General features: G+C 39.5%; 2 protein-coding genes across 3 annotated transcripts in view; both read left to right on the forward strand.

Moving 5' to 3' along the window:
• Positions 1 to 271: 271 nt before the first annotated feature.
• On the forward strand, positions 272 to 16,698 carry MATN3 (matrilin 3). The gene is made up of 9 exons (XM_088519640.1): positions 272 to 362; positions 2,919 to 3,539; positions 6,876 to 6,998; positions 7,414 to 7,536; positions 8,052 to 8,174; positions 10,058 to 10,180; positions 10,899 to 11,021; positions 14,235 to 14,342; positions 16,167 to 16,698. Exons 1-9 carry the CDS (start codon positions 272 to 274, stop codon positions 16,220 to 16,222), a joined length of 1,491 nt encoding a protein of 496 aa, XP_088375766.1. The 3' UTR covers positions 16,223 to 16,698.
• A 2,711-nt stretch (positions 16,699 to 19,409) lies between these two features.
• Positions 19,410 to 26,595, forward strand: part of WDR35 (WD repeat domain 35) — a 34,607-nt gene continuing 27,421 nt past the window's right edge. For both annotated transcript variants that reach the window (XM_088519634.1, XM_088519635.1), the window contains exons 1-8: positions 19,410 to 19,438; positions 19,606 to 19,723; positions 20,396 to 20,467; positions 21,654 to 21,746; positions 23,142 to 23,270; positions 23,484 to 23,617; positions 24,753 to 24,918; positions 25,011 to 25,156. In XM_088519634.1, coding sequence (XP_088375760.1) covers positions 19,415 to 19,438; positions 19,606 to 19,723; positions 20,396 to 20,467; positions 21,654 to 21,746; positions 23,142 to 23,270; positions 23,484 to 23,617; positions 24,753 to 24,918; positions 25,011 to 25,156 — 882 coding nt within the window. In that variant the 5' untranslated portion in view covers positions 19,410 to 19,414. The remainder of the gene's footprint in view (positions 19,439 to 19,605; positions 19,724 to 20,395; positions 20,468 to 21,653; positions 21,747 to 23,141; positions 23,271 to 23,483; positions 23,618 to 24,752; positions 24,919 to 25,010; positions 25,157 to 26,595) is intronic.

Here is a 26,595-nt window from a genome sequence, read left to right on the forward strand (position 1 = left end):
TCCTGTCCCTCTGACATGTGGTAAGGATAGGAGGTATCATCAGCAGTAGCTTTTTCCTTCCTTAGTTTGGAGGTGCAATCTGCAAGAGCAGTTCAGCTGCAGGGGCTGCGGATGCCTCGGATTGCTGCTCCTGCAGCATCCCGCTGCTCCCCCTCGCAGTGCCTCTCACCTGCCTGTGTTGCCCTGTGCCCTGAAAGGCTCTAGGGAAGAGCAGTGCTTAGATGCTGTCAAAAACCCTGCTGAAGTGTGCGGCACCTTGTGGGGAGCTGAAATGATGTGTGACACCAAAGCGGTCCGGCGAGCCACCCTGCCGAAGCTGCTCAGCTCATTGGGACTTAGGCCTCATGGCGAGTGTGAAGTGGGTGCGTGCGCTCTGGCCTAGATCTGTGCAACACTGTGAGGAATCTGAAGGTGTTAGCGAATGAAGCCTGGCATTTCATTAGGTATCTCCTCACATGTGGGCATGGGAGAAACTTTAATTGACATCTCGATCTGAAGAGAGGGTGTCAGGCCATGGGCAGGTGTTGAAACTTCCCCAGTGAGGGATGGGTGAGCAGACACCCCCCAGGGCTCTTGGGCATGCACTGCAGTTCCAGGGGAGCTGCAGCCCCTGCAGGCAGCTGGAAGCCTGGGGGCCTTTATTCTTCCATAGGAATAAAGTTATTCCCTCCTTCAACATGAAATCAAGTCACGTTTGCTGCAGTGAAGGCTGGAATAACCTGCCTGCAAGCCTGTACCTCCGCAGGGCTGTTCTGCTTGGGCTCCCTGCTCATGAGCCAGGAAGGGAGGAATGATGGTGCAGCTGGGCTGCGTGTGCAGGGCTGGCCCAACCAGCTTCTGTTCAGAAACATCCCCCAAGCTTCATCATGGATTTGTGCTCCAAGCCCCGCTTTCAGCCAGGAGCAGGGAATCCTGCAGGAAGCTCCGTCAAGCTTCCTCTGGGAACTGCTAGGAGAATGCTGCTAAAAACAGGCAAGGCAAATAACGTGGGCTGGACTTGGAAGCAGGGGAAGCTGTGATCGCCTTGTTCCCCGCTTTGCATTTCTGCCTGGAAGACTGAGCCTGACATCTGATGGAGACAAGAAGGCAGTAGCCTGCAAGGTGTCGCTGGAGTGTTTGAATTCGTGTGCAAACTCCATCTCCATGAGCTTGGCCTTCGCCAAGGACAGAAACTCCCCGGGCTCTGCCCGCTGCCCGTCCCAGCAGGGCCTGGCGCCGCCTCCTCTCCCCGGGCCCTGCGCCCGGTGGCTTTAAACGCAGCAGCCGCAGCGGCTGCAGCGGCACCGGCACCATGCGGCGGGCGCTCGGCTCCCTGCGCTGCTGCCTGGCGCTGCTGGTGCTGCTGCTGCTGCCGCCCGCGGCGCGGGGCTCCCCGGCAGCGGGCAGAGGTACCCACCGCTTCGGGCTTTCCTTGCAGCGCTGCTCTTGCTAATCTCTGAGCTCTGCACCGCTGCTCTCTTGCGGCAGTTCTCAAAGCGTTTCAGCTTTCTTGTTGCGCTGGGATGTTCAGCAGCTGTCTCTGATTTTTCCAGCTCTAACTCCTTGTCTAGAAAACAATCCTGCCTATGCACCTTGAACGGGGTCTTGTTTGGTAGGAGAGACCCCATCTGTCTTTTTCTTTCATGGCTTAAGCTATGCTTGCATGCACAAAGTTTCTCCTCCTTTTGTCAACCTTCCAAGGGGCACAAGCCCATTTTTCTAAATCTCTATGCAAAACCTGTGTTATGGGATACAGGTAGATTCATGTATATAACATACCTGGATGGGATCCTAGATTCATGTAGTTGATTCGCCTGTCTCAATGCAAATAGACGAAGGAAAACGCTATTGCGTGGTTCTTCATCAAGCAACCTGTTTCCAGGCAGTTTGCTCTTTTTTTTTTTTTTCCTTTTTACTTGCAAAATAAGTTCTTCAATGCACTGAAAAAAGTGCTTATTTCACCTCTATTTTTAAGAGATTTGTGAGGAAAGCAACAACCTGTTTTTTGTTTGTTTGCTTTTTAATGAACTGGAATAGTAGAAGTCAGTTCTATAGTCATTGGGAGAGGTGTGCAGTGATCCCAAGTTCAGGCATTGCCCCCTTGGCGTTTTGCTATGTAGTACATGGTTGAGGGAGGAGGATGTCTCTTTTTCACAAAAACTGTTTTTGCTTTGGCTATTGTTTCTTTACATTTGTACTACAAATTACAGTGTGCAATATAAACTAAATAAACCACATATGAACTAAAGTGTAAACTAAATTCATGGTTGCATCAAGGGCTGATATCAGGGTGGCACATACAGCTTAGGTTGGTTAATGTTGCTGTTTTATTTCTTTTTAATATTCCTGGAAGAAGTGATGCTTGTTCTGCCATCTGAGCTACGGCTTTTTTGGTTTGCTTTTCCTTAAATGCAGGAATTTCAGAAGTTGGAAATGTGTGTAAATGTTTGCTTTTTTTTACATGTGCTCTTTTTTTTTCTTCTATTACTGTTTAAAACAGTAACAGCTTCTAAATAAGCATTCTTGTTGTGATCTTTCGATTGTAAATTACAAAAAAAAAAAGTGGTTTCTAATTATCAGTTTGCTATGTTGCCATTATTAATATCACTTTCTCACTGATTTCTGTGGCTTAGAAAAAAAGTTCAGGCTTTATCCTTTTATAAAGAATATAAAATAAGCACATCTATGCATCATTGCTGCACATCTATGGATCATTGCTGCACTTATGTATAGGCTGTTACATGCAAACTACAGCCTTTTGTTTCATGGATACTTAGACATTTTTGGCCTCAAGTATGGATCTGTTTTTTAATGCTTACAAGTGTTGTCTAAACTAGTATTTTAGATTTTTTAATGTTGCTCACTGTAATTTTAAGCCTCTTCCCAGTAACTGAAGGGTAGTTGTATCTAGCTGGTAGGGGTAGTCTCACATCTTACAGCTCCCACAGCTCTGGTGAGAGGACTGCAGTGTTTTCCTTCCCTCTTTACAGATACTACTTGCAAGAACCGGCCTCTAGACCTCGTGTTCATCATAGACAGTTCCCGCAGTGTCCGAACGGAGGAGTTTGAGAAAGTGAAAGTCTTCCTGTCAGAAATGATCGATACTCTGGATGTTGGTGAAAGGGCAACCCGTGTGGCAGTCCTGAATTATGCCAGCACTGTCAAGGTGGAGTTTCCCCTCCGGACCTACTTTGATAAAGCTTCGATGAAGGAGGCTGTATCTCACATCGAACCGTTGTCTGCTGGCACGATGACCGGCCTTGCCATCCAAACTGCCATGGATGAAGTCTTCACCGAGGAAATGGGTACCCGGCCAGCAAACTTCAACATCCCCAAGGTGGTCATTATTGTGACAGATGGACGTCCGCAAGACCAGGTTCAAGATGTGGCAGCAAGAGCCCAGGCAGCTGGCATTGAGATCTACGCCGTTGGGGTGGACCGGGCAGACATGCAGTCCCTGAGGATGATGGCCAGTGAGCCACTGGATGAACACGTCTTTTATGTGGAGACCTATGGTGTGATTGAAAAGCTGACATCCAAATTCAGAGAGACTTTCTGTGGTAAGATGGTAATTCCAAGAGGGCAGTGTAATGTTCTTTTGGCTGCTGATGTGGGCCCACACCATAAGAAAGAAGTTTTTCTCTTGAGAAGTGTTATGTAGCACATTTAAATATTTCCTTTACCTTCAGCTGGGCAACAAAATCAAACCTTTTATTCAGTGGAGGCCAAGTAATGACCTTTCCTTTTGAGAAGTAATCCTACCATACGAGTAACAGCACTGATTTCAGTGCATCTCCTTGTGCAGTCAGGTACTACTTAGCACAGGAGAGGGCACAGCAGTCCGTCTGGGTTCACCCACATACACTCGTTGACTTTTGGGGGCAGCACATTACTCTCATTTTCTTGTCTAGAGAGGAGGGAACAGGGATGTGAGCACAATGCTGGAGGGCTCCTTGCAGACTTAGAGTCAGGAGTTCAGGTAAGAACTCCACTAATGATGCTAAGCCAGCGTGGATATTATTCCTGTTTACAAAAAATGCATAGTGTACCTGGAGGATTTATATTTGCCTGTAGAGAGACATTCCAACAGAAAATCAAATGATGATTTCTTGACAGTTAAAAAAAAATGCATATTACAAAATAGTTAAGGTTGGAAGGGACCTCTAGAGATCATCCAGTCCAACCTCCCTGCTCAAGCAGGGACACCTAGAGCACATAATATTGTAGATTTTCATAGTAAATTTCCATCAAAATGACTTGCAGAATAAGCATCCAGGAAGTAATGTATAAAATAAGGTATGAAGAGCATTATAAGAGAATTAAAGTAATAGTCATTGCTCTGGGAACTTGGTTGGTGAGGATGTGTTACTTAGATATTTCAGCACCTTACTGAAAATTACCACCATGCCTTTTGCATACATTTAGAGTGAATAATATGTTTAGAGTGAATAATCTTATTCTTCTAGGTATGAAATAAACGTGTAGAACCATCTCTAGACGGGACACTTTGCCCAGTAATTAACGTAGGAAATGCCTTAAGGTTTGGCTTGTCATCATGTTGTGTTACTGATGTGACCACATTCTTTGTGGTATCTTGAAGTGCGTACCAGTCCCCACCTAGCTGAAAATAGCACTAAATTTTCCACTTACATACCGGCCAAAGCACGTCCTTTCGTAGCACCAAGGAAAAGAATCTTGTTCTTAAGAGTAAGGATTTTGTACCTAAACATGAGTTTTGTGCTCATTCTAAGCTGGAGGAGAAACCAGAGAGAGCTGAAACATATCTAATCCCAGTGTAGATCCGAGTTTCCTGCATGTTCCTAGCCAGGACCCATCCCTAGGATTCATGAACAAAAATGAGGTAAAACCAAATAATTTTCAAAATATTCTTCCAAACCAAATGGATTTAAGAGGGTCTTGTAAGGCAGCGGGTAAACTCAGTCTTCTTCAGGTCCAGATTGCTGCTTGGTCAGGGAAAAATCTAGACTCACCATTTACAGCTATGATTTGTTTTGCATTGGCCAAGCCAAAAAAATTTCTTTGTGGGGTGAGCTGAAAACAGGAAAGCCAACGTTCAGGGGCAAAATAGTTGGCAAAGACCAAGTTGTTGGTGTATTGAGAGCATCATTCAATGTGAGAACATCCTGAAGATGGAAAATCTTGGCCTCAAACAGCTGTCAGAGTTGGTGGAAGCTTGACTTTCCTACCACAAAAATGTGACTGTTTGAGTTTCAGATTCCCAGCTTGAAAATATAATCCCTAGATTTTGTTCTTACCTAATTGAGATTAATTCTGTTATTCCCTTGGGTGTGGCAGTGAAGACACTGGCTTGGTTTGGTCTTTTTACTGCCATTAGGAAGAGAAGATGTGTTATCTGTCAGCCTTATCAAGGGACATCTAAATTTTCCATATTTTAGAAAATAGGAAATGTTGCCTTGCATTCAGAAATAGATGATGAAGTTCAAATTTCTTGTTTCTTACCTCACCAATACAGCTTTGGAGGTTGATTTTATCAGTAGTCCATATCCCCACTGTTACCACTCATCTAAGTAATCACTTAGATGACTCTCAGGCAATGACTCCATGGACTTATGTTTCCACTTTTCCTCCTCTGCCCTCTTCCCTTTTTCATCTCAACTAAATTTTGCCACTTAAGTATCTAAATTTTGGCTAGTACCTAAGTTTCCTTTACAGTCAGTGGAGAAAAGTACACATCTTTAAGTAATCTCCAAAAGCAGCAGACTCCAAAGCTAAACAGAGTTTGAGGAAATACTGGTCCTCAATTTTATACATTCTTATGCATTAGTACACACAGCATCACTTGTGTAGTCAGACAATCTGAGAAGGTGAAGGGAGCACACACACTGCGTTGCAGGGACGGGCCAACATTGTAACAGTCATTTTGTCAGCCCAACTGACATATCCAGATGCCATTGATCATATTGCTTTTCCTATCACTGTTTCTCAGTTTTCTTAATCCAATCAGATAACCCTGCTGTCCTTGGCAAATTAACTTGTTCCTTAAAATTTAATCTCATTTTGCAGTTTAAGTAGCTCAGTTCTCTCGGATCGAGTAATATAGCTTTCAGTTTTGAGGTTCAACTGCCTGTAAAGCTACCCTGCTGCAGGAACTCTCCTCCATAAACTCTTCTGGAGATGACTAGTTAATCCTGATGGAGCTGGGTAGCTGCAGCTGCACTTGTTGGTCTCTCCTCAAGCTGGTACATCTTCTGAACCATTGGTACATGATGCTCTTTGTACCCTGGGGAAGATAACGTGTTACATCCAAGCATTATTTTCATGTTCCTCTTTGTATGGATGCTCTTTCTATTGTAATTTACTGTCCGTGTGTGAGTGGGTGTGCGTGCACTTTCGATCACATTTTGGTTTACGTGACAAGAGTGTTTTCTCCAAGGCAACAGAAATTCATAAACTGGGTTATGTGCCAGAGAGCAGGATTTTCTTAGCTGGCAGATAGCAACTGATTTGTGATTGAGCTTATTTAACCTTTGCTGGTAATGGAAGGGGGTTGGATGCAGTAATCCAGAGGGGGTCTTCCCAGTGCTGAGTTCCCATTTCCATTGAAATGCTTAAAATTTACCTTTTTCTCCTTTGCACTCCTTGAGCAGATTAATATTGTCTTTCTGCCACCTCGGATGCTGATTTACCTTGGTGCAGTTATTTCAAGGTGGCTAGTAACTCTTGGTTCTGGCTACACAAATGATGCCAAAGCTGCCAGTAATTCTTGTGACAAGGACTCAACACTGCAAATTACTTCTACTAATCCATTGAGTAGTGCAAGATGTGAAAGAATTTTGTAACCATAAAATATTACTGCCTGTTCCTTTGCTTTGGGATGACTGAAGTGCTTTTTTTTCTGTAAACGCCCTTTGTAGCTGTGAACATGTGCGCGCTCGGGACCCACGACTGTCAGCAGGTCTGCGTGAGCAGTGGTGGATCCTACGTCTGTGATTGCTATGAAGGCTACACACTTAATCCAGATAAAAGAACTTGCTCAGGTAAGGCTCTGGTACCTTCATGTACATATATTGAGGTAGGAAAAAATCTCTTTTTAACAAGATAATAAGATTTAAGAAGCTATTCACATACATCTGCTGAAATGGTGAGCATCTGTATTTTGTTAATAAGTTTTCTAAGTTTGCCACAATTAACGATAAATAATAGTTTAATTTCGTCAATATCTTTTCTGTTATGACCACAGGAGCACAATTCATTAGAGCTGGATGCCAAAACAAAGTTTTCAGCTGACACTGTATAAATATTTTATCCTACCACTTATTCTAGTTCCTTAAATTACCATCGCTATTTCTGGGTTGATTCCAAATGGCAATGTATTTGTAAGTGTGAATATCCACTCCATCCAGAAATACTTTATGTTAAGACCAAACTGTTTCTCCGACATGTCTTGCCCAGCTGTAGACATGTGTGCACCTGGAAGACATGACTGTGGCCAGGTCTGTGTGAGTAACAATGGCTCCTACAGCTGTGAATGCCGTGCGGGCTACACCCTGAATCCAGATAAGAAGACTTGCTCAGGTAAGAACTAAAGACTGCCTTTACATAGAAATTTCACAAAGACATGGACACACTCTTTTGAGTTATCTTCATTGCATCTGTTTGAAAAACTTCTTGCAGACATCAGCTCTTAAAATAGAGTGAAAATACAAAGTTACATTTGGATTTAACCACTGATATTGCAAGAGCAAGTTTCTTCTGCAAAGACCCATCACACTTTTCTGCTAATCCTCAGTATGATGTTTTAGCTTCACTTTATGTGACATTGTTTGGGGCAGTCAGAATTGCTGAAAATCAGATTCTGTGAGCCATAGTATAGAACTGTCTTAGAGTTCAGATAGCTGCCTCATACATTAAATAATCAGTAACTGAATTATTTGAAGCATAATATAATGATAGATACTAAGAGGGCACTGGTTTAATCCTAATTTGAATCCTAATTAAATTGTATGTATAAATGCTGAAGTACTTAAGATGTTAGAGTGTTTGGGAGGGATTCATAGACTGCTTCTTCTCTAAAAAATGGTTCAACACAGCTACGGACATGTGTACTCCTGGAAAGCATGACTGTGCTCAGATCTGTTTGAGCAATGATGGATCCTACACCTGTGACTGTTATGAAGGATACACTCTGAATGCAGATAAGAAGACTTGCTCAGGTAGGACCTCACCAAGAAAATACTGTGTTCAACTAAAAACAAACAACGCTTTTTAACATTAATTCTCTGAAAAATTACCCAAGAGTACCTGAAAACATAGTGCAACTTTATTTCATTTTTCCATTTCTGGTAACCTTTTGAGACATGATCTTTCTACATTTCTGTGAAGCTTACAATCTCTATAGATAAAATACCATTTGACATCTTGACAGTATTTTTACAAACGGGGGCAAGAATTGCCATATCCACCTGACGGGGAGGACAGTGTATTTGGTGAGAATGTGCAATGCACGTTCTCTGTGCCAGGACACTGCTGCAAACCAGCACAGGGGAGCGAAAGGAGAGCAAGGACTGTGCTCTGAATACCGACTACAGCCTCTATCATGACGTGTGTGAACACATTTTCTTGTGGCTTGGACCACAAAAATTACTTGAGCCTTAGGGCTCCAGAGGCTGCAGAGAAATATTATTTCCAAGCACTGGTCTCTTGTGGAGAATATAAGCATAGACATGAAGCATGTCTTAAGGATGAATATGTTAATATATAGTACATACTATGTAGTATATATAGTATATATACTATACTATGTATAGTATACTATGTATAGTATATATACATACTATATAGAGGAATTTGTATTATATAGCATTTTGAGTGAGTTAGGATTTGAACTTTACTCTTCATCACTTTGTATTTCTCACCGATGATTTATTTACATATCTTTTTTTTTTCACTTCCATCATATTCCTGTTCCTTACTATACTTTAATATCCTTACTATACTATACTTTGCTATCCTTACTATATTTTAGATGACAAAGTGCTGAATCTAAGTTTCCAATTCCAGGAAATTTCTAGGCAAGTCTTTCCAATGAAGTTGAAGCTTTTATGCCTCTGAGAGGCAAAGACTTCTCCTCAACATTTACTTTTGGCTCTTTCAGGAGCTGGTTTGATAGATACTGTTCCTAAGATGAACTCTCAATTGGTATCATGCAAGGGCAATAAAGTTCTCTAATCGAATGTGAATTCAGGAAAAAAATATCTGAAATGTAAATATACAGGAGGTAGTCAATACTATGAAATGAGATTTGGGAATATACTCAATAAAGGAATGCCATTTTTTCCCCAAAAGGCTTGCTTTTTTTTTTTTTCCCCTTTTGAATCTCTTTTTACCCTCTGCTGCTGCTGATTTCTCAGCCCTCCAGGTCTCTGTGATATAGTGAAAATAGCCTAGATGCAGGAAGGACTCTTTTCTTTACAATAGTTCAATAGCTTGTGCCTTGCTAATTCTCCTTAGCTGCAAAGATATCCAGATATAGGAACTTCTCAGCTTGCTCTTTTGGAGTTGATGTGTTAAGTTTGGCAGAGAACATCTGCTTCACACCTAAAGTACCCACTTTGTAACTGGCAGTTGGTGCCATGTCTCTCTCTCTCTCTTTTTTTTTTTTTTTAAGCAGCCATGTGTACTCTTCTGCTTTTATGGCCTTTTTACTCCATAAAACAGTAGCTTGTCCAATGCAATCAGAGTTGAAATAAGACCAAACACCCTCTTAAATTCCAGATATTCATTCTCTGAAATTCCCTTGGATCATTATTTTGTAACTGGACCACTGTTAGTTCAGTTCCTTTTGCATTCTGCATGACTTCAAAAGTCCTGTCAGCTTCGAGGTGTTCACAGCCAGATAAGAACACTCTTACACCCCACGGCCAACAGTCAACAGACGCTGTATGGCTGATGTGCAATAAAGCGGTACTGGTTTGTATCAGTTTGTACCAGAATCCAAATGAAGGAACGTTTGTAAATGTAAATTATTAACAGAAAATAAACGCTTTGAAATTTGGGGAGTGATTAATATTCTTCTCTTCTCAAATGCCTACCTTAGCTGTTGACATGTGTGCACCAGGAAGGCATGACTGTGAGCAGGTCTGTGTGAGAGATGATCTCTTCTATACCTGTGATTGCTACCAAGGCTACACCCTGAATCCGGACAAGAAGACTTGCTCAAGTAAGAACAGATTGCTGTTCCCTATCCCTCCACACCCTCCTCACCTCAGTAATATATTGAAATAGCTCTGATTTGCAAGTTAATATATTGGGTCTGTTAGAGGAACCTGCAGTGTCATTCTATCTAAGCTCCTTGTCACTCAGTTTCATTTTGAGTAGCAGGGAGACATACAGTACTTTATCTGTAACAGTAGTTATATATATGTGTGTGTAAATATATATAAATATATATATATATAATTGAAGAGAGAAGAGCTTAGCCACATACTTTGCAGTACTGGGCAAACGGCAGGTCACCATGCAGGAGGCAGCTTGGAGATGATGTCCTCTCCTCCAGGCTGCACTTCACTCTTTGTTGCTTCAGCTTGTTGATGACTTTGTGTTATGTTAACTATGTACAAATGTTCCCTAGCATTTCTTTTCAGTATCTTTACTGCAAAGTTATTCTGTTCTGGAAACTTTTCCTAGCCCCTCTTTGGAGGTGATCTTGCCCTTCAGAGGTTTGGGCAGCTGCAGTCAGAGTGAGCATCAACTGTACGAAGTCTCAATAAGAGAGTTGGTTCATCTCACTGCTCCAGTGCAAGATCATGTATCTCAGTAATTCATGATAAAAGTACATGTACAACAGGTTCCCAAATGGAAAAGTATTTCTTTTGTGAAGTATTTAAATTTGTTACGGTGTTAATGGGATAACTGTTTCTCCAAAACGTATTTCATAGGAATTGATGTATGTGCCCCAGGGATGCATAAGTGTGAGCACATCTGTGTGAGTAATGACGGCTCATACACCTGTGATTGCTATGAAGGCTTTACCTTAAATCCAGATGAGAAAACATGCTCAAGTAATAATTTTTTTTTAAAATCTTTTTTCCTGAATATATTTTCTAAAGTAACATATTTAATGTGTTAAATCCCTTTAATCTCTTTGGAAAACTTTCCTTCAACTAACATATTGAATGTGTTAAATCCATTTAATATCTTTGGAAAACTTTCCTTCAACTCACAAATGCCTTGAGGGTGTAATCCCTTCCCATTCTTTTCTGCCTGTTCTCAGGAATGTTCCGAACTAGTTCAATCCTTCTTGCTTAGTTATAGTAATTTCAAAAATAGTCTTTAGTCTTACCTATAACCACACTTTTAAGGAATATTTACTTTTAAGTATACTTTACTTACACTTTTAAGGGGCATTAAAATGGAAATTTATAATCTGCATTTCCTTTAGAAGTGGTAGTAACTAAGGGGATTGGTAAAGTTTGGCTTCTGGGGTGTCTGTCTCCGGGACACAGGACTCAGGTGGCAGTGGGGAACAGCAGTGGTGTTGAGGGAGTTATGGCAATGATAAACCCTGTCATCTCTTCCACTCCTCGAGCGTGAGCGGGGCAGGCACCCACTTAACCAGGTGCTTTCACTTCACATGGACAAGAATGGTAGGAGCTACTCACAGTCGCTCTGCATCCTTTGAGAATCACGGGAGAAATTAGGCCAGGAGAGACCTCAGGGGTACCTGGTCTGACCTCCTGTTCAAAGTAGGCACAATTTTGGCATTAGATCAGGCTGCTAAGGGCCTTCTGTAAGAGCAAAGTATGATATAGGCAAATACAGCATTCTACAAAAATGGTAACTTCTTGTAGGCTGAGACTTTATTAAACACAAATGCAGGGTAAAAACACAGTTCCAGCATGTTTTGTGTGACTTGTTGGGCATCTCAGTGACAACGGGTGTGCTCAAGATTTCTGAATATTAAATACTGGAAGATGATAAGTGTCACTGAAAGACTCCAGAAGACTTCAGGGTACCCATGGAGCATTGCCATATGGAAAATAATTTGGTTAAAAGAGAAGTAATCCAAGGACAAACTGTATCTGCCACTGGAGAATTTAAACGCAAATATGAAAACTTCACTGGCAGTCGGTTGGAGAGTAACCGTGTTGGTAGGATATTCTGAACTGGCCTTCCTCCAGCTGAATCCTGAATAGCTCTTCTTTTACATTGGCCATAAAGCTGGTGGAATGTTCCCAAGAAGGGAGCTGAGCAAACACAGGTTTAGCGAAATCAAGGAGACTTCAGTTTCAATGCTGGCTCTAAGACAAATGAGTTTCTGCTGCACTAGAAATGAATCCATTCATAGATTTTTTTTTTCAGTGAAACACTGAAGGAGCAAACTTTTGAAATTCATATATTTCAATCTGTTTCTTTAAACTGAAGCAGCTGACAGTTTCTTTGAAAAACAAACATATTATTATAGCTTAATTATAATAGATTAATTAATTATTATATAGATTATTTATTATAGATATAGATTATAAAGAGAGGATCTAAAATAATTTAGAAAAAAATACATTGTATCCAGGTATAATGTTTCTATCGTTTTACTGTTATAATGGTTACATAATTTGCTTAGCATTACCAGCTTCGCATTTAGGTATTTGGAAAATATAGTCTGTTGCCATTGACTATGTAACCAATGTAAAAAGGCAGAGAAAGGTTTTATATATATATGATCCCTCTGGATATGTTGTTGAGAGGGCATATCATAATTGCAGGTCCTTTTTTAAGGAGGTTCTGCCTTTCAAAGTTTGCTAGTCTGGTCTCAAGTACATGGAGTAATCCCACTGTAGTAGCTGTGCTTCAGTAGCTGCTGTTGCAGTTGATTTTAGCCTGCAGCAAATGTAATATGGTACAGCTTGCCTTAACTCTTAACTTCCTTATGGAAGAGGTGAGGTTAAACTGCCCTTCATCTGCTGTCGCTAAGAACTCTGAACCATCATCTGATGCCCGAAACATGATTATGCCCTAGCCAGGTTATCCTCTCTTCGAGCCCTCTGTGGGAGCATCCAGAGTTTTGTGGTAGATAGTGGAGAAAAAGCAATTCTTGAGGACGGTTCAGCCATGGTCCTCTGTGGGCTTGGAAGACTGAGCACAAGACCTAGAAATGGATTAACTGGAATCACAGGAAAGTACAAGAACAATCATGTATTAATGTGACACTGGAGTGGGCTTGTGTTCATATCTCTTAATACATCATGGATGATATTCCACATGCACTGCATATGCATATGCAGTGTTACACACCAGGAGCACTTCCAAGGTGAGATCTCTTGGTGATTTAGCTGAAGCTCTATTGTTTACTATTTACATTTAATATGTGCTCCTGCTTTTATTTTTGTATTATTTCAAAACTGATAAATACCTGTCTAAATTCCTTCCGAAGCTGAGACTTAAGTACTTAAATTACACCTATATTTCAGAAACCAATTCAAGCTGACATATTTTTGAAATCATCGTACTTTTAAGGTGCCTAAAATCATGAGATGTCTCCTTGCTTGACTCAAAAATTCCTTGAAGCCTTAACTTTGCACATTCATACATGCTCAGAAGTGCCGTGATATCCCAAATGTCATTACACTACAGCTTTGACAGGAGAGCAAGCTTGATTCTTCTTTCTAGCTTGATTCTTCCTTCTCAAGATGGGTTCCAGAAGTTAGTTATGGTCTTGAATACAACTTATCTAGTAGATTTTGGTTACACTGATACAAGTGCCCCTCCGGCGTGGATGGTCTGATGGCCAAAGTACTTCTCTCAAAACAGAGACTGGAATTGCAGGTTCTTCTCAGATTTAGGCATTCAAAGGCTTTCATTCTACTTCCCCGGAAAGCACCCAAATTTCTAGGGTGCCGGATATTCTGGATGAGAGTGAGAGCACAGATGTAAGAAAGATTCACTCTGGTCTGGTGATTGGAGGAATTAGGGGAGGCTGGCTGGTCCTTGCCTCAGCCCTCTAATGTTTTGCTTAGTAATGGTTTAATTTAAAAAATGCAGAGCATCTAGGTAGGTAGGAATTCCCAATTTTGCCTCCTCCTCAGAGTCAAACCCTTTCACATGTCTGTTTTCTGGACTTGTAATATTTGTGACTGGCTGCATGCTGATCTCCTGTATTCTGGTGATTGCTATAGTCTCACCTGTTGAGTTCAGTTCCCCTTGAAGAATCATGGACTTCCCTGGGATTTAAATATCATAAATATAATAAATATCCTAAATGCTGTTTTCTCTCTTAGGAGCTACAACAAGCAGTCTTGTGACAACTGAAGAATCCTGTAAGTGTGAAGCCATAGCTGCACTGCAGGACTCAGTCACCTCGCACCTTGAAGCTCTGTCCACAAAACATATCCTTTTTCTTACACAATCCTCTGTATTCAAATATTTTTTTTCGGGCATTTTAGAGGTAGCTATTTTGATACAAGTCAGGGAAGAAAATAACTCACAATAGAAAGTATTTCCTTGGTGATTTTGGAAATGTTATTTTGTGCCAATTTTGCAAAAATGTGTGTGCTACAAATACCATTATAGTGTTTCCACATTTCCTTGAAGAGTTTTAGTACTGATGTACGGATAAAGTGAACATGCGCATGTCACCTAGATGAGGTAGGCTGTGCTGAACATGAAGCATTGCTCTGTTTTTAATTCTTTGGTTGACTTCTACCATAAGAGCCAATGCTCAGTTTTCAGCCCTCTTAGTGGGTGGCATAACCCCCAGATTTCCAAGGCAGTATTACAACAGCGTGACCAGCTGTGGTATTTCTCTGCCTTCCAACTTCACCGAGACAGCGTCCCACACAATTTTCATGATAGCTTTTCCTTTTGATACCAATCTGTGGGCGTATTAATATCGAGCTGTTAGGATATAGTAGGTGACTGACAGAATGCCAGGGAAGTTGCCGAACGGGATGCGCTGGCGAGGATCAGGGTTTGAGGTGCAGGCCGGTGCTGTCGGCTGTGCTGCCCTGGAGCTCGCGAGCTTCCTTCACTGCAGGGTGGCTCCCGCAGGCAGGCAAGGGAAATGTAGTTGGTACCTGGACTGGGCATTAACAAACATGTGGGAGGAAAACAAAATTATAGTGGTGAATTCTGTGGTATGGTGGGAGACCTCAATGAGGGAGTAAGGATCCTCAGATGGCAGGAAAAGAACTAATCATTGGAAGTTAAAGTTGGGCAAGATACAAATCGAAAGAAAGTACAGTTCTTAATAATTGAGCACTGTGGCACTTTATCAAGGATGTGGTAATTTTTTCATCACTGGAAACTTTTGAGCCTATGTACTATTTTCTGTAAAAGGCACTCTCATTTCAACAGGAATTAAAAACTCAGATTTGTGATTGTCATTATGATCCCTGAGGCATCAGAATAGAGGAAGAGTCAGAAACTTAGTATCTTAGTATTAAAGAAGGGGACCAATGCAGGAGAGTAAGATTTCTACAATATATGTTTCTTTGTGTAGATAAATTTTCTGAAAACCAATGAAAACATCTGCCAAGGACAGAAGGCATTCCCAGTTCTTGAATAAATTAAAAATAATTTTATAAGGCCTAATTGGGAATCCTTCTATTTATATGGTGCATGGAATTTGGGTTTCTGTCTGGGAAAGGTGAAAGAAATACTCAGGTTTTGAGGGAAAAGCATACTCTGATTTTGTGGGATTTTAATATGTCATTCCAGGGAATCTAAGTAATTACAAAGTAAGCCAAAGCTAATTAAACCTGCAATCTCATCTCAACAGTGGCTTGCTCTTCAGAGAATGCATAATCTCTCTGCCCTACAGCACTAATATTGAGCAAGGAAATGTGGTGATTCTGAGTTAGAAATATACTGTATTACAAAGGACTGAGGCTTTCTCTCAAAGTAATTCCTTGCTGGGCAAGGAATCCCCAGTGTCTTCTCAAGCTGAAAAATGAAGCAGAGACTGTATTTGCTGCCCCGAGCTCTGGATGTCACAAGATCCATCTCCGTGTAAGACACCAGGGTTGAGACAATTTTGGAAATTGCCAGCACTTGATATAAGTGTTTTGAAACCTCTAGCTGCTCTTTCATTTTTCAAGTATTTATTGAGTTCATCTAGAAAAGAAATACTTGTTTAAATTGCAATAAAGAAAAAGATTAGAATTAGGTCAAACTTCTTAGCACCTGGTATAATGCCCTTAACAACAGATCACTAGATGAAGTCTCTCAGAAGTTGCAAGCATATCAAGAGAGACAGCAGGGTGTCTGAGCTACCATTCTACTTATTTTTAAAATGATCTTTCTGAATCATTCATTTTTTATTCTGTTCAGCAAGCTTTATTTCATTGCACAGCTTACAAAACGGCAGCTGGTCTGATATTATTGACCAAAAGTCAAGAAGACTTCAAGAAGACTTAGAGAAGACAATGGTTTCCATAATACAATGACCCCGCGGGCCTTAGTGTATGGTCACATTGTAACTGTAAAGCTATCTAGACCTGCTGTACTTTACTCAGTGCTACATACAGTACATGAAGTACTGTTTTTTTTTTTCTGCAGTAATTGCATTTTTATTCTTTTATTTAAAAGTAAATACAGGAAAAAGCTGTTTTTGAATGCATACAATATATCACATCATATAAAACTGTGAGGGGGGGTAAAGTTGCCTATAGCATCTGTCCAATAAATGGGAGAGACATTTGGAGTTTTGTAACTTATTTTAATAAAATAAAGATCTGCACACTAGTGTTGTATGCTATTTTGTGTGTGTGTGTGTATAACGCAATGTAGGTGTAATATGTATTAATGTTAAAATGTTTAATAAAAACTGTTAAATATAAATGAGATGCAAATGGAAGAAATCCACAAAACTAGATGGGACCCTGTCCTTGAGTCACACAGATGGAAGAACAACAGCTTGATCAAGTATTAAGCAGTACATACTTTGCATGTTAAAACTTAAAGTCATTGTACATATAGGTAGGAGGTTTAACAGCAATTTATGAATATTCATAATGTCCTACACTTGAAAGGATGAAAGACTTGCTCCAAATGAAGGTTTTTATCCTGCAGGATTTACATGTCAGTAGTCCCTTTTGTTGTTGTTCTAAAGATATTTAAGGGACTACCTCTGTCTCTAGGGTTTGCAGGATAAAACACACAAGCAGGCAACTTAAAAAAAAAAATATTATTAAAACAAATCCACCCATTTTGCATACATGCATGCGTAATCACCAAAATGCTTTAGAAACTCTTTTTGAATAAGTTAGAGGAGAGAGGAAGTCAAAACTTTTTTTTTTCAGTTGAAAAATACAAATATTTTGTAAAGAACAAATTAGACCTTGCAGCTTGGCAATACAATTGCACAAAATGTTCAATACACAGCTGGTATGCTAAGGACATAATTATATCTGTGCTGTCATCGTACTCTACAAATGATACCAACTTTTGCAAAGACAGTCAGCTGGAGAGTATATAATAATTAGATCTGCATGGATAAATGCTGCTGGACAGTCATGAAGGTTCTCCTAGTTAGTGGCCAAAAATAAGTAAAGTAATAGAGTGCAAAACTTAAAATCTTCATAGGACAAAAACATAGTATACTTCAGCCTATTTCTTCATATACTTTTATTCTAAAATGTGCAAGGTAAAATAGAATAAAGACGTGTATATATATCCAAGTGAGACTTTAGGTATGTCTCTACAATCATGTTATGGTGAGATGTAATACCAAATAGCAGAGGAAAAAGGGGAAGAGCTTTGGCACAGGCTAAAAACGAGGCTGTAGGCTCGGCAAGAAGGCTGGACAGGCACGTGGCTGCTGGCTGCGGTGCGTCCCCACCAGTATTGCCTGGAGGAACTCGGCTCTAGGCAGCCCAGGACCATCAGCTACGCTGCACTTGCCTCAGCTGCCTCCTCCAAATGCAGCGTATTGGTATCTTCTGTCACCCAGGGAGGAGTCCTGGCGAGAGCTTTACTTTGCTTACACTCGTGTCCTCTGTTTAAACACACAAAATATATATGGGTTTATAGGATGAGAAGTATTAGCCTTGGCCTCCATTATCCATTACGAGCAATGTCGTAATTTGTAGGAATAAACAAGTTGTTAATCTCACTCAGGACTTCAACTTTTTGGCAATTGGGAAGGGGTTACATTACTCCCATTTATACTCAGGCCAGTTGTCAAATGAAAGGTATAATTTTACACAATAGTGGAATAGTCTTGGGGGCCAGATCTGCCTTGCAAGTTTTCAGCTGGAAAGGCTTTGTTTAATGCATGGCTATTCATAACTCTGTTTTGTTACAGATGGAAGTATTTATATTTGATTTCTCTGGGCAATGATTTTGTATCACTTAGTGTTTATGAGCACCAGATAATCATCCAGGATGATATAAGCGATTTATTTAAAATGGGACATACCAGCATCAGAGCTTAACTGATTTTTAAAAACTTTTTATTCTAAACATAGGCTTTACTCATTGCTATGGAATGTAAAATTATACTTTAATTACCGTGGCATGCTAATGCAGAGGATTGTTATAAAAAAGAACTTGATTTCTGAGATGATAATTGTTCATTACATTTATGATGTTTAGAAGTTTTCTACACTATCCTTAGCCAACATACTGAGTTTTAAGACGCTTACAGTTCAACCAGCGTTGCTGTACAGTTCTTTCTTAGATAGGTACTTCTAAAAGGACATTAATTACTCAGTTGGATGCCCAGTGCTGCTTACTCTCACGTGTGTATGCATCTTCAGTAAAATTATGTGCTGATCACCAATGGCTGGTTCTGCTGCTTTACATTTACAGACCATGCCGCAAAATCTAAGATCTCCTTTCTCCTAGCGATTTGGTTATCCTAAGCTACTGATTCTGTGTGTTCAGTCTCAGCAGTGCAGCTGACCGATCGGATCCATGTGTGATAAATGCAGGTTTCGAGCACTCAAAACTATGGGGTGAACGAGCAGGAACAGGCTGAGGCACCCGCTGCCTCAGCCACTCACCTCAGCTAGGGAAAGACTGCGGAGGGCGCAGGGAAAGCAGAGCGCCCTGCCTCCGCCGCCCGCATGGGCGCAGGGAAAGCAGAGCGCCCTGCCTCCGCCGCCCGCATTGCGAGGGGCCCAGGGCGCACGGCCACGCTCCCTCAGGACCGGGCTAAATCACAACGGCTCCCAACGGCTCCCAACGGCTCCCAACGGCTCCCAACGGCTCCCGCGCGCCCCGCACGGGGTGGGGCAGGGGAGGGAGGGGCCAGCGTTGGCCTCCTCCCCCTTGGGGGCGGAGCCCGCCCTGCCTGGCACCAATCCTGTCTTTCCTCTCCCGCTCGCCCGGACGTGAGGGCGGGAGCTTCCGGCGGCGGTTGCCAGGGAAACGCGGTTGCCGGCGCAACCCCGCTGCCGCCGCGTCGCGACGGGCGAGGGAGCGGGAGCCGCGGGCAGCCCTGCCCCCCCGCCCCGCCATGTTCATCTACCTGAGCAAGAAGGTGCTGCGGGGGCCGCGCGGGGCTGCCGCTACCTGCGGGCGCTGCGGGGGCCGCGCGCCGCTGCTCGCGCCGGGGCCTAGAATCTCCGCGGCCTTCGAGTGTCCCCTAGTGGGAACCAGCGCGGTTCTTGCGGCGGCTTCGGGGTGTAAAATGTTTCTCTCTTGCAGATCGCAATTCCTGGTAATGTTCGGTTGAGGTGTATTTCCTGGAATAAGGATCAAGGTTTCATAGCCTGTGGTGGGGAGGATGGCTTGCTGAAAGTTTTAAAGTTAGAGAATCAAACAGGTAAATGAGGTTTTTAAAGCAAAACTCATCAAGTTTCAAAACTCTGAAAGTGCAGCTCTTTTCAGAAATGACTTTACAGCACTGTGTATATTCTGTGTTTTTACATAGATGATTTTGCATTTGCATAAACATCAAATGTGTGATGACTTTCTTGTGAACATTGTTTTCCTTTAACTCTCCCTATGTGACATCCTTGTCATTTGTCCAACTTTTGTATTTACCAAAGTCATCATTGCTGCTTCTGTCATGATGCTATGCTTCATTTTTGTTCTCATAACTTATTTTGGAACCTCATGACAGCGTGATTGTGTTTGAATTAGGTAAATACTGTCTGTTTAATTTAGAAAGCTGTATATTTTAAGAGGTAAGACAAATATATTCTTAGGGAAGTGAAATCAAATGTATTTTCAAGTTCTTTTTATCCTTTTATAAGAATAAACAAAATGTGATTTTTTTTTCTTTTTTTTCTGGAAAGCTGCTGGACCGTAAAGAGTACCTGATTTGAATGGCAGAATTGATTAGTAAACATGTCTGTCTGACTGGCAGAAAATTCCTGCTGCAATTACAGTTTTACATGCTTCTAGGTTAATATTTCAGCTGCGCAATTGCTGCAGACCCACTAATGCATATTTCTTAATAAACTCATTATGTAACTATTTTTGCTATTTCTAGATGAAGCAAAACTAAAGGGACTCGCAGCTCCCAGCAACCTTTCTGTGAACCAGACTCTTGAAGGTCATAGTGGTAAGTCTCTTTGGGCATAAATCATAGAATCATAGAATGTAAACATACAGAAAGATTGTTGTGGCCTTCATTGAGTGATTTTGTTATAACTTTTTCTTGTAATGCTAAAATAAAATGTATCATTGATAAAATCAGATGTGTTACCCCAGTCCTGCCGGCTGCTATGGAGTGCATGGTGCAGAACACATGCTGCACAGCCAGACCCCCTCTACCTGTTGCTGTTTAAGCCTTGCAGTTTGCTGTGAGTTTTTCTAGATAAACCTGTTAACTTTGACCTTACAGTGTCCTTTCTGTTTTACATGACTCCTTGTTTGGCTGTTTCCAAATCATTTTGTTGTTACGTACTGATTTGTATTGAAGTAGATGATGCTATCATATATGTGTATTTTCAATCTTGCATTTATACCACTACAGTACTTGTTCTCTCTGACTCAGCTTGGTTAATCTGAAAATTTTCATCAGTTGGCCTGATTATATCTTAATGTATTTATATATTCATGTTACATTTGCTCACCTACTTGTATATGCTCACGTACCGCCTTGGTAGATGTTGGATAAACAATGTCTTGTGGCAGAAGGTAGGAGCTGGATTGTGTGCTGAGCAGTTTGTGCTGGATGAAATGGGTGATTGGAGATGAAGACATGAAAGACAAATCAGCCCCCTCCAAAGCACCACAAAATCCAGTACAGAAGAGATGGAGTAATGTGATTCTTAGAAAATTTGAAGAATTGGTGTTTTTATGAGTAGGATCAAAAATGAGACTTGAGGGCCAGAGGATTAGTGCATATAGTCCTTTTCTTGGTAATAGGAAGGGACATTTTGTTTTAAAACTGCAATATTGACAATCTTTTTTTTCTTTTTTTCTTTTTTTTTTTTTTAAAAAAAAAGTCTTCTTATGAGAGGAAAACTTTGTCAGCTTCCTGAGGGTTGTCTTGTATTGAAGCAATATTCTGGGTAAAACCTAGAGAATATGCTGCTCAAAGGGTAAATATATGAGTAAAGGGAGAACAATAGTAGAAGTATGAAAGAAGAAACAAGTGATACCAAAAGAAGAGTGGCTAAAACTGAATCAAAGTTATTAGGACAAATTTGTGCAGACCCCAAAAAAGAGGGTAAATAAATTGCATGTGCTGGTTTAACTTGTTTGTTAAGTAGAATAAATGCAACATTTGTATAATTTTCTAGGTTCTGTGCAAGTGGTGACATGGAATGAGCAGTATCAAAAACTAACAACCAGTGATCAAAATGGGCTCATCATTGTGTGGATGCTTTATAAAGGTATTTTATAGGTCAAATCTGAGACTAGATAATGTTTGGTATTGCAAGATTTTTTTTTTTTTCAATTTTAACAAGTCTTTCTCAGATTCTAAAACTCAAAACAAATCTGTGTTCCAAGTTCTTATAAAAATACTTGCCTAAGTCTTTCTTAGGATGTTTGTCTTCCAGAAGTATCTTAAGAGGAGATGTCAATTCTCAGGCACGTGCTCTGTAAACATCTGCAAATCTTTCATTTTCTGATCTTTGGTAATTTATTTTGTTGAAGGAAAATAATAATGTATAGAAGAGTAAAAAGAACCACTGCTTCATTGTGGAAGCTTGCTTTTGTGCATTATTATTATTATATTTAAAGTTCTTCTACAGGTATCCAATGCGATGTTGTGATTGACTTTTTATTTATTTATTTATTTATTTAAAACTATTTCATGGACACATATACTGCGTTGCTGCATTTAAATTAATTTGAAAATCAGCAGCCCTCTCAGTATAATTAACTACTTTCTAATACAGATTAGGAAGACAAGGAAAGTGTATCTTTTCTTTGTTTTCTTTTGAGGATTTATTTTTATATACATATATATATATACACACACACACATATATAAAAAAATATGTGCGCGCACACAGACGGTACATAATGGAAACAAGTAAAATGCCAGCTGAGCTGCTCAGTTCTGGTGTAAAGTACCACTTGATTAGCATTTCTGTTTGGAATGTGTCCACCATTACATGAGCATCACCTTTAGTTTTGGAAAAGAACCAATAAATAATGTGTATTCCTGTCAAAAGTAATTCCTTCTATTATATTTCTAGTGTATTTTTAATGATTTTTCAAGTTACTTAAGCAGTAGATCACTTCCTGAATGGTCCATCTCTAAGACTGTGTCCTCCCCCCCACCTCTGATTCCCACTTTGCAAGTTTCATTTCAGAAATAAGTAGCTCATATCTGAACCCTGGATTTCCTGATGATAACGTGTGCAGTCTGGAGTTTGTCATAGTATAGTTTTGCAAGAGTCTTTCAGAAAAGACAATGCAACTCCCTCTTTCAGTTTCTTTACACCTTTCCTTTTTTATGGTACATTACATTGTGAAGTCATGTGTAACACAGTATCTCATGTTTGTGTATAAACAAACAGTTCACAGGTCTCCATTTCATTTAATACCTATTTTGATTTCTTGGTAGTCCTTGCCAATTTTGGGGGGGCTGTACTATTTTTTGTTTTTAAAAACTGGTGAAATTTGTTATTTGTAAGCTTTATTATCGTCGTAGTTGCATAATTTTTGAATTGGGAATATTTTTACTCCTTGAATTCAGTGATTAGCATGTATCTTGTATTCATTTAAAGAATTATCAAATCAAAAATATAACTCAGTTTTTGATTCTGCACTAATAGGTGCTTGGTATGAAGAGATGATTAACAACAGAAATAAATCCGTTGTTCGAAGTATGAGCTGGAATGCTGATGGACAAAAGATTTGCATTGTATATGAAGATGGAGCTGTGATTGTTGGATCAGTGGATGGTAAAATTCAAGCTCTATTATCTATTCTGTTTTGTAGTATTTTGTGTAGCTTTTGTTTCAGTATTAGAAAATAATGCTACAATGTACCTACAGTTAACAGTTGCTGTATAAATTGTTGATTTGACTTTGTTCAGCTATTTCAGTCTTTATATTCGTAACTTGCATCCTATTTTTATAGCATGCTTATTAAGTACTGTAAGTTTCTTGTTACAGGCAACCGTATTTGGGGGAAGGATCTGAAAGGAATACACCTGTGCCATGTGACCTGGTCTTCTGACAGCAAAGTTTTACTATTTGGAATGGCAAATGGAGAAATTCATATTTATGATAATCAAGGGAATTTTATTGTGAGTTTATGGTCCATATTGTACAAGTATTAACTTTCATAAGCAAAAGATCTTTGTATTTATTTCATGTTCATTTGTTTAGTTAGCGGACTTCAGTACTGAAAACTGAACAAGGTCTTGTTTGTGAAGTTTTTGCCTAAGATTTAAGCAGCTGCACCTTTTTAACATAAATTTTCATTAAAATTTAAATACATCATTAATTCTTGTCTGTTTTCTTAGGTAAATGACTATCACGTCAACTAATGCATTTTGGCTTTCCTTTTGGAAAGGTAAAATGTTTATAGTGATCCTGGCCAAATTAAATTAAGCTCATGATAAAAGTATGAGTGTATGTATAGAAATAGGCTATTTTCCAGTTGCTCTTTTTTATTATTATCATTAAGTAGAGGATATTACATGCTTCAGAGAAAGCATGCAATAGATAGTATTTGCTGAAATGAAAGAAGATATAATATAACTACGTTCTTACAACATCTATTTATGTACTTATTTTATGCTAGTTATTTTGAATTTTCGAATAACTATGACAAAATGCTAAATAAATAAAACATTAACTTTCAAAGGAACAATAGATTTAAAACTGCATTCTTGATATCGCTATTATTCTGCACTTTCTTCCTTTCCCTACCTAACAGCGAAAAGTCCATTCAGTCCTCTTTCGATCCTCTTTTATAGCATTTGGTGCAAAACACTCAGATATTTATAGTCTCAAATTTTTTATTTAAATAAATTATTCTGATAAAACAAACAAAGAAGAAAAAAAAACTGTGTCCAGAAATGATTTGAAATTAGTTTTCCTTTTTATTCTTTTGTAAAGATCAAGGGTTTCGTTGTGTTTTTTTTTTTTTTTTCCCTCTTTAAGTTACGTAAATGATCTTTTATTTCCAAGAATAAAAAGGTCAATAATAAAATACTCTAAAGAAAAACTAAACATGTTTTCATATAGCCAATCTAATTTTGGTTAAGGAAATTTTTTGAGCTCTTAAAAATTGTAGTTCTGTCCAAATGAAGAATTTTCATTCCCTTTTTCTTTTTTTTTTTTTTTTTTAAATTTTATTTTTTTAGCGTATAGATAAGTATTGTTCCTTTAAATGGCCTGTTGTATATAATTAAATAATTAAGCATTATTATTTAGGTGAAAATGAAACTGAGTTGTTTGGTGAACCTAACTGGAGCATTCAGCATTGCTGGAATACAGTGGTATCATGGTACTGAAGGCTACGTTGAACCAGGTTGTCCTTGTCTTGCTGTGTGTTATGACAATGGAAGATGCCAGATAATGCGAGATGAGAATGACCAGAGTAGGTATAAAAGGGATTACTTATCACTGACCTATACTTAACCCAATACTTCTTATGCTTGCATTTCTAATATTTATTTCTTTAAAAACTAGATCCTGTTTTGATCGACACTGGTATGAATGTAGTATGTATTCAGTGGAATCACTGTGGAAGTGTTTTGGCAGTGGCAGGCTCCCTGAAAGGAAATTCTCAAGATAAAGATGTAAATATTGTGCAATTCTACACTCCGTTTGGTGAGGTAAAAATATTTAATGTATTTATTAGGCTACCAAAATTGTGCTTTGTTTTAGTTAGCATATTTTGTGCATGTGGACTTGCATGAAATTTGAAGGCTTGTATATAGATTTTTAGTGTGCTTGAGGGGCTCTAAGGTATCCAGGAGGTCCGTGTGGATCTGGAAAGCTTACAAAGGCTCTGTACGCCTGTGTCTTTCTAGAACAGCAAGATGATGACCAGCTAGAACATCCTAGGAGATCTTGCATAATACTAGAGGAGGGGGATGCGTATATTGCCCAATTTTGAGCAGCTAACTTAGGCAGCGGTTAAGATGATAATTCAATGTGCATGCCAAATCTGGAAGTAAACCTGTCTTTTAGCCCTGACTATGCAAGAGACCAAGATGTATGAAGATCTTAAAACAGGGCCGTTTATGCTTCCCTCTGTCTATGGAATCAGAAGAGCTGAGAAAACAGCATTTCTTGTCGGTAAAAGGAGTCGTCAAGAAAACAAAGTTAGACTATTTCTAATCTTCAGCTGTTTGTTGGGAATCCTCTTTCGTAAATACTTTTTGTACTTGTCTTGTTTGTAAGATGTGAGTTGTTCTTCGATCATTTCATTTGACATAAAACTTTTTCATATACCTATAATATATATGTATAATTCTTCTCTTGCCTTATAATACTTTCTGGTATTATATCTGGAAATGAATAAGTTAGTGTTAAGTATCAAGTGGAACCAAAGATTTTGGCCAGTGTTCTTATGGGTCTGATTGCTGAAGTCATTCTGATTAACTGAAACAAGTGCTCCAGAATCTAGATGCAGTGTTTTTAAGTAAACAGTTTTCTTCAGATCTCAGAATTGCTTTGCACTAGTTGTGATAGTCATGTACTGGCTCAAACTTTATTCAGGTATATCTTTTCAAAATGATTTGTGACCATTATTTGGACTTGGATGATTTAGTAACTACTATTTGCCTTTGATCAAGTGCAAATAGTAAGTTAATTGAAAGCAGGTTGTTTAGGCACAAACTTGTGACCTCAAAAAGAAGGCTGGATTTAAGCATAATATTCAGTGTTCTATTTAATAAAAAGTTATATTTTAAAGTTGAATGTTAAGCAAATAGAAAACTTAAGACTATTCCAAATCTCCCAATAAGCCATATAAAATATATCACTACCTGAATGCATCCATTTTGCCAGCAAAAAGCTTTAAATAGTAAGTGGTTTGTGGAGTGAGTCTGAATTTCTTGAAAAGATTAATTGTAAACTTCACTTTGTACAACTAAATAAGGATATAAAAAATAGTTGAAAGCATATTTGTCTTTAGTAGCTTTTAAATCACAAATGCACATTTAAATACCTTTCTTAAACCTTTGTGAAGGGAAATGAGAAACAGGGCAGAGGAAAAAGCTACTGTCTTGCTGCAAGGCATCTGATTGAATGTAAGCCCTTCACATAG

Source organism: Tinamus guttatus, unplaced genomic scaffold, assembly GCF_059628265.1.
Source record: "Tinamus guttatus ecotype Peru unplaced genomic scaffold, ASM5962826v1 Tinamus_guttatus_pri_ptg000065l, whole genome shotgun sequence".
NCBI classification, from domain to species: Eukaryota; Metazoa; Chordata; class Aves; order Tinamiformes; family Tinamidae; genus Tinamus; species Tinamus guttatus.

Coding starts and splice junctions, on each gene's coding strand:
- MATN3 (XM_088519640.1), top strand. CDS start 272: ATGATGTGTGACACCAAAGCGGTCCGGCGAGCCACCCTGCCGAAGCTG. Junction 11,022..14,234: donor AGATGAGAAAACATGCTCAA/GTAATAATTTTT, acceptor TTTCTCTCTTAG/GAGCTACAACAAGCAGTCTT. Junction 14,343..16,166: donor TGAAGCTCTGTCCACAAAAC/ATATCCTTTTTC, acceptor ACAACAGATCAC/TAGATGAAGTCTCTCAGAAG.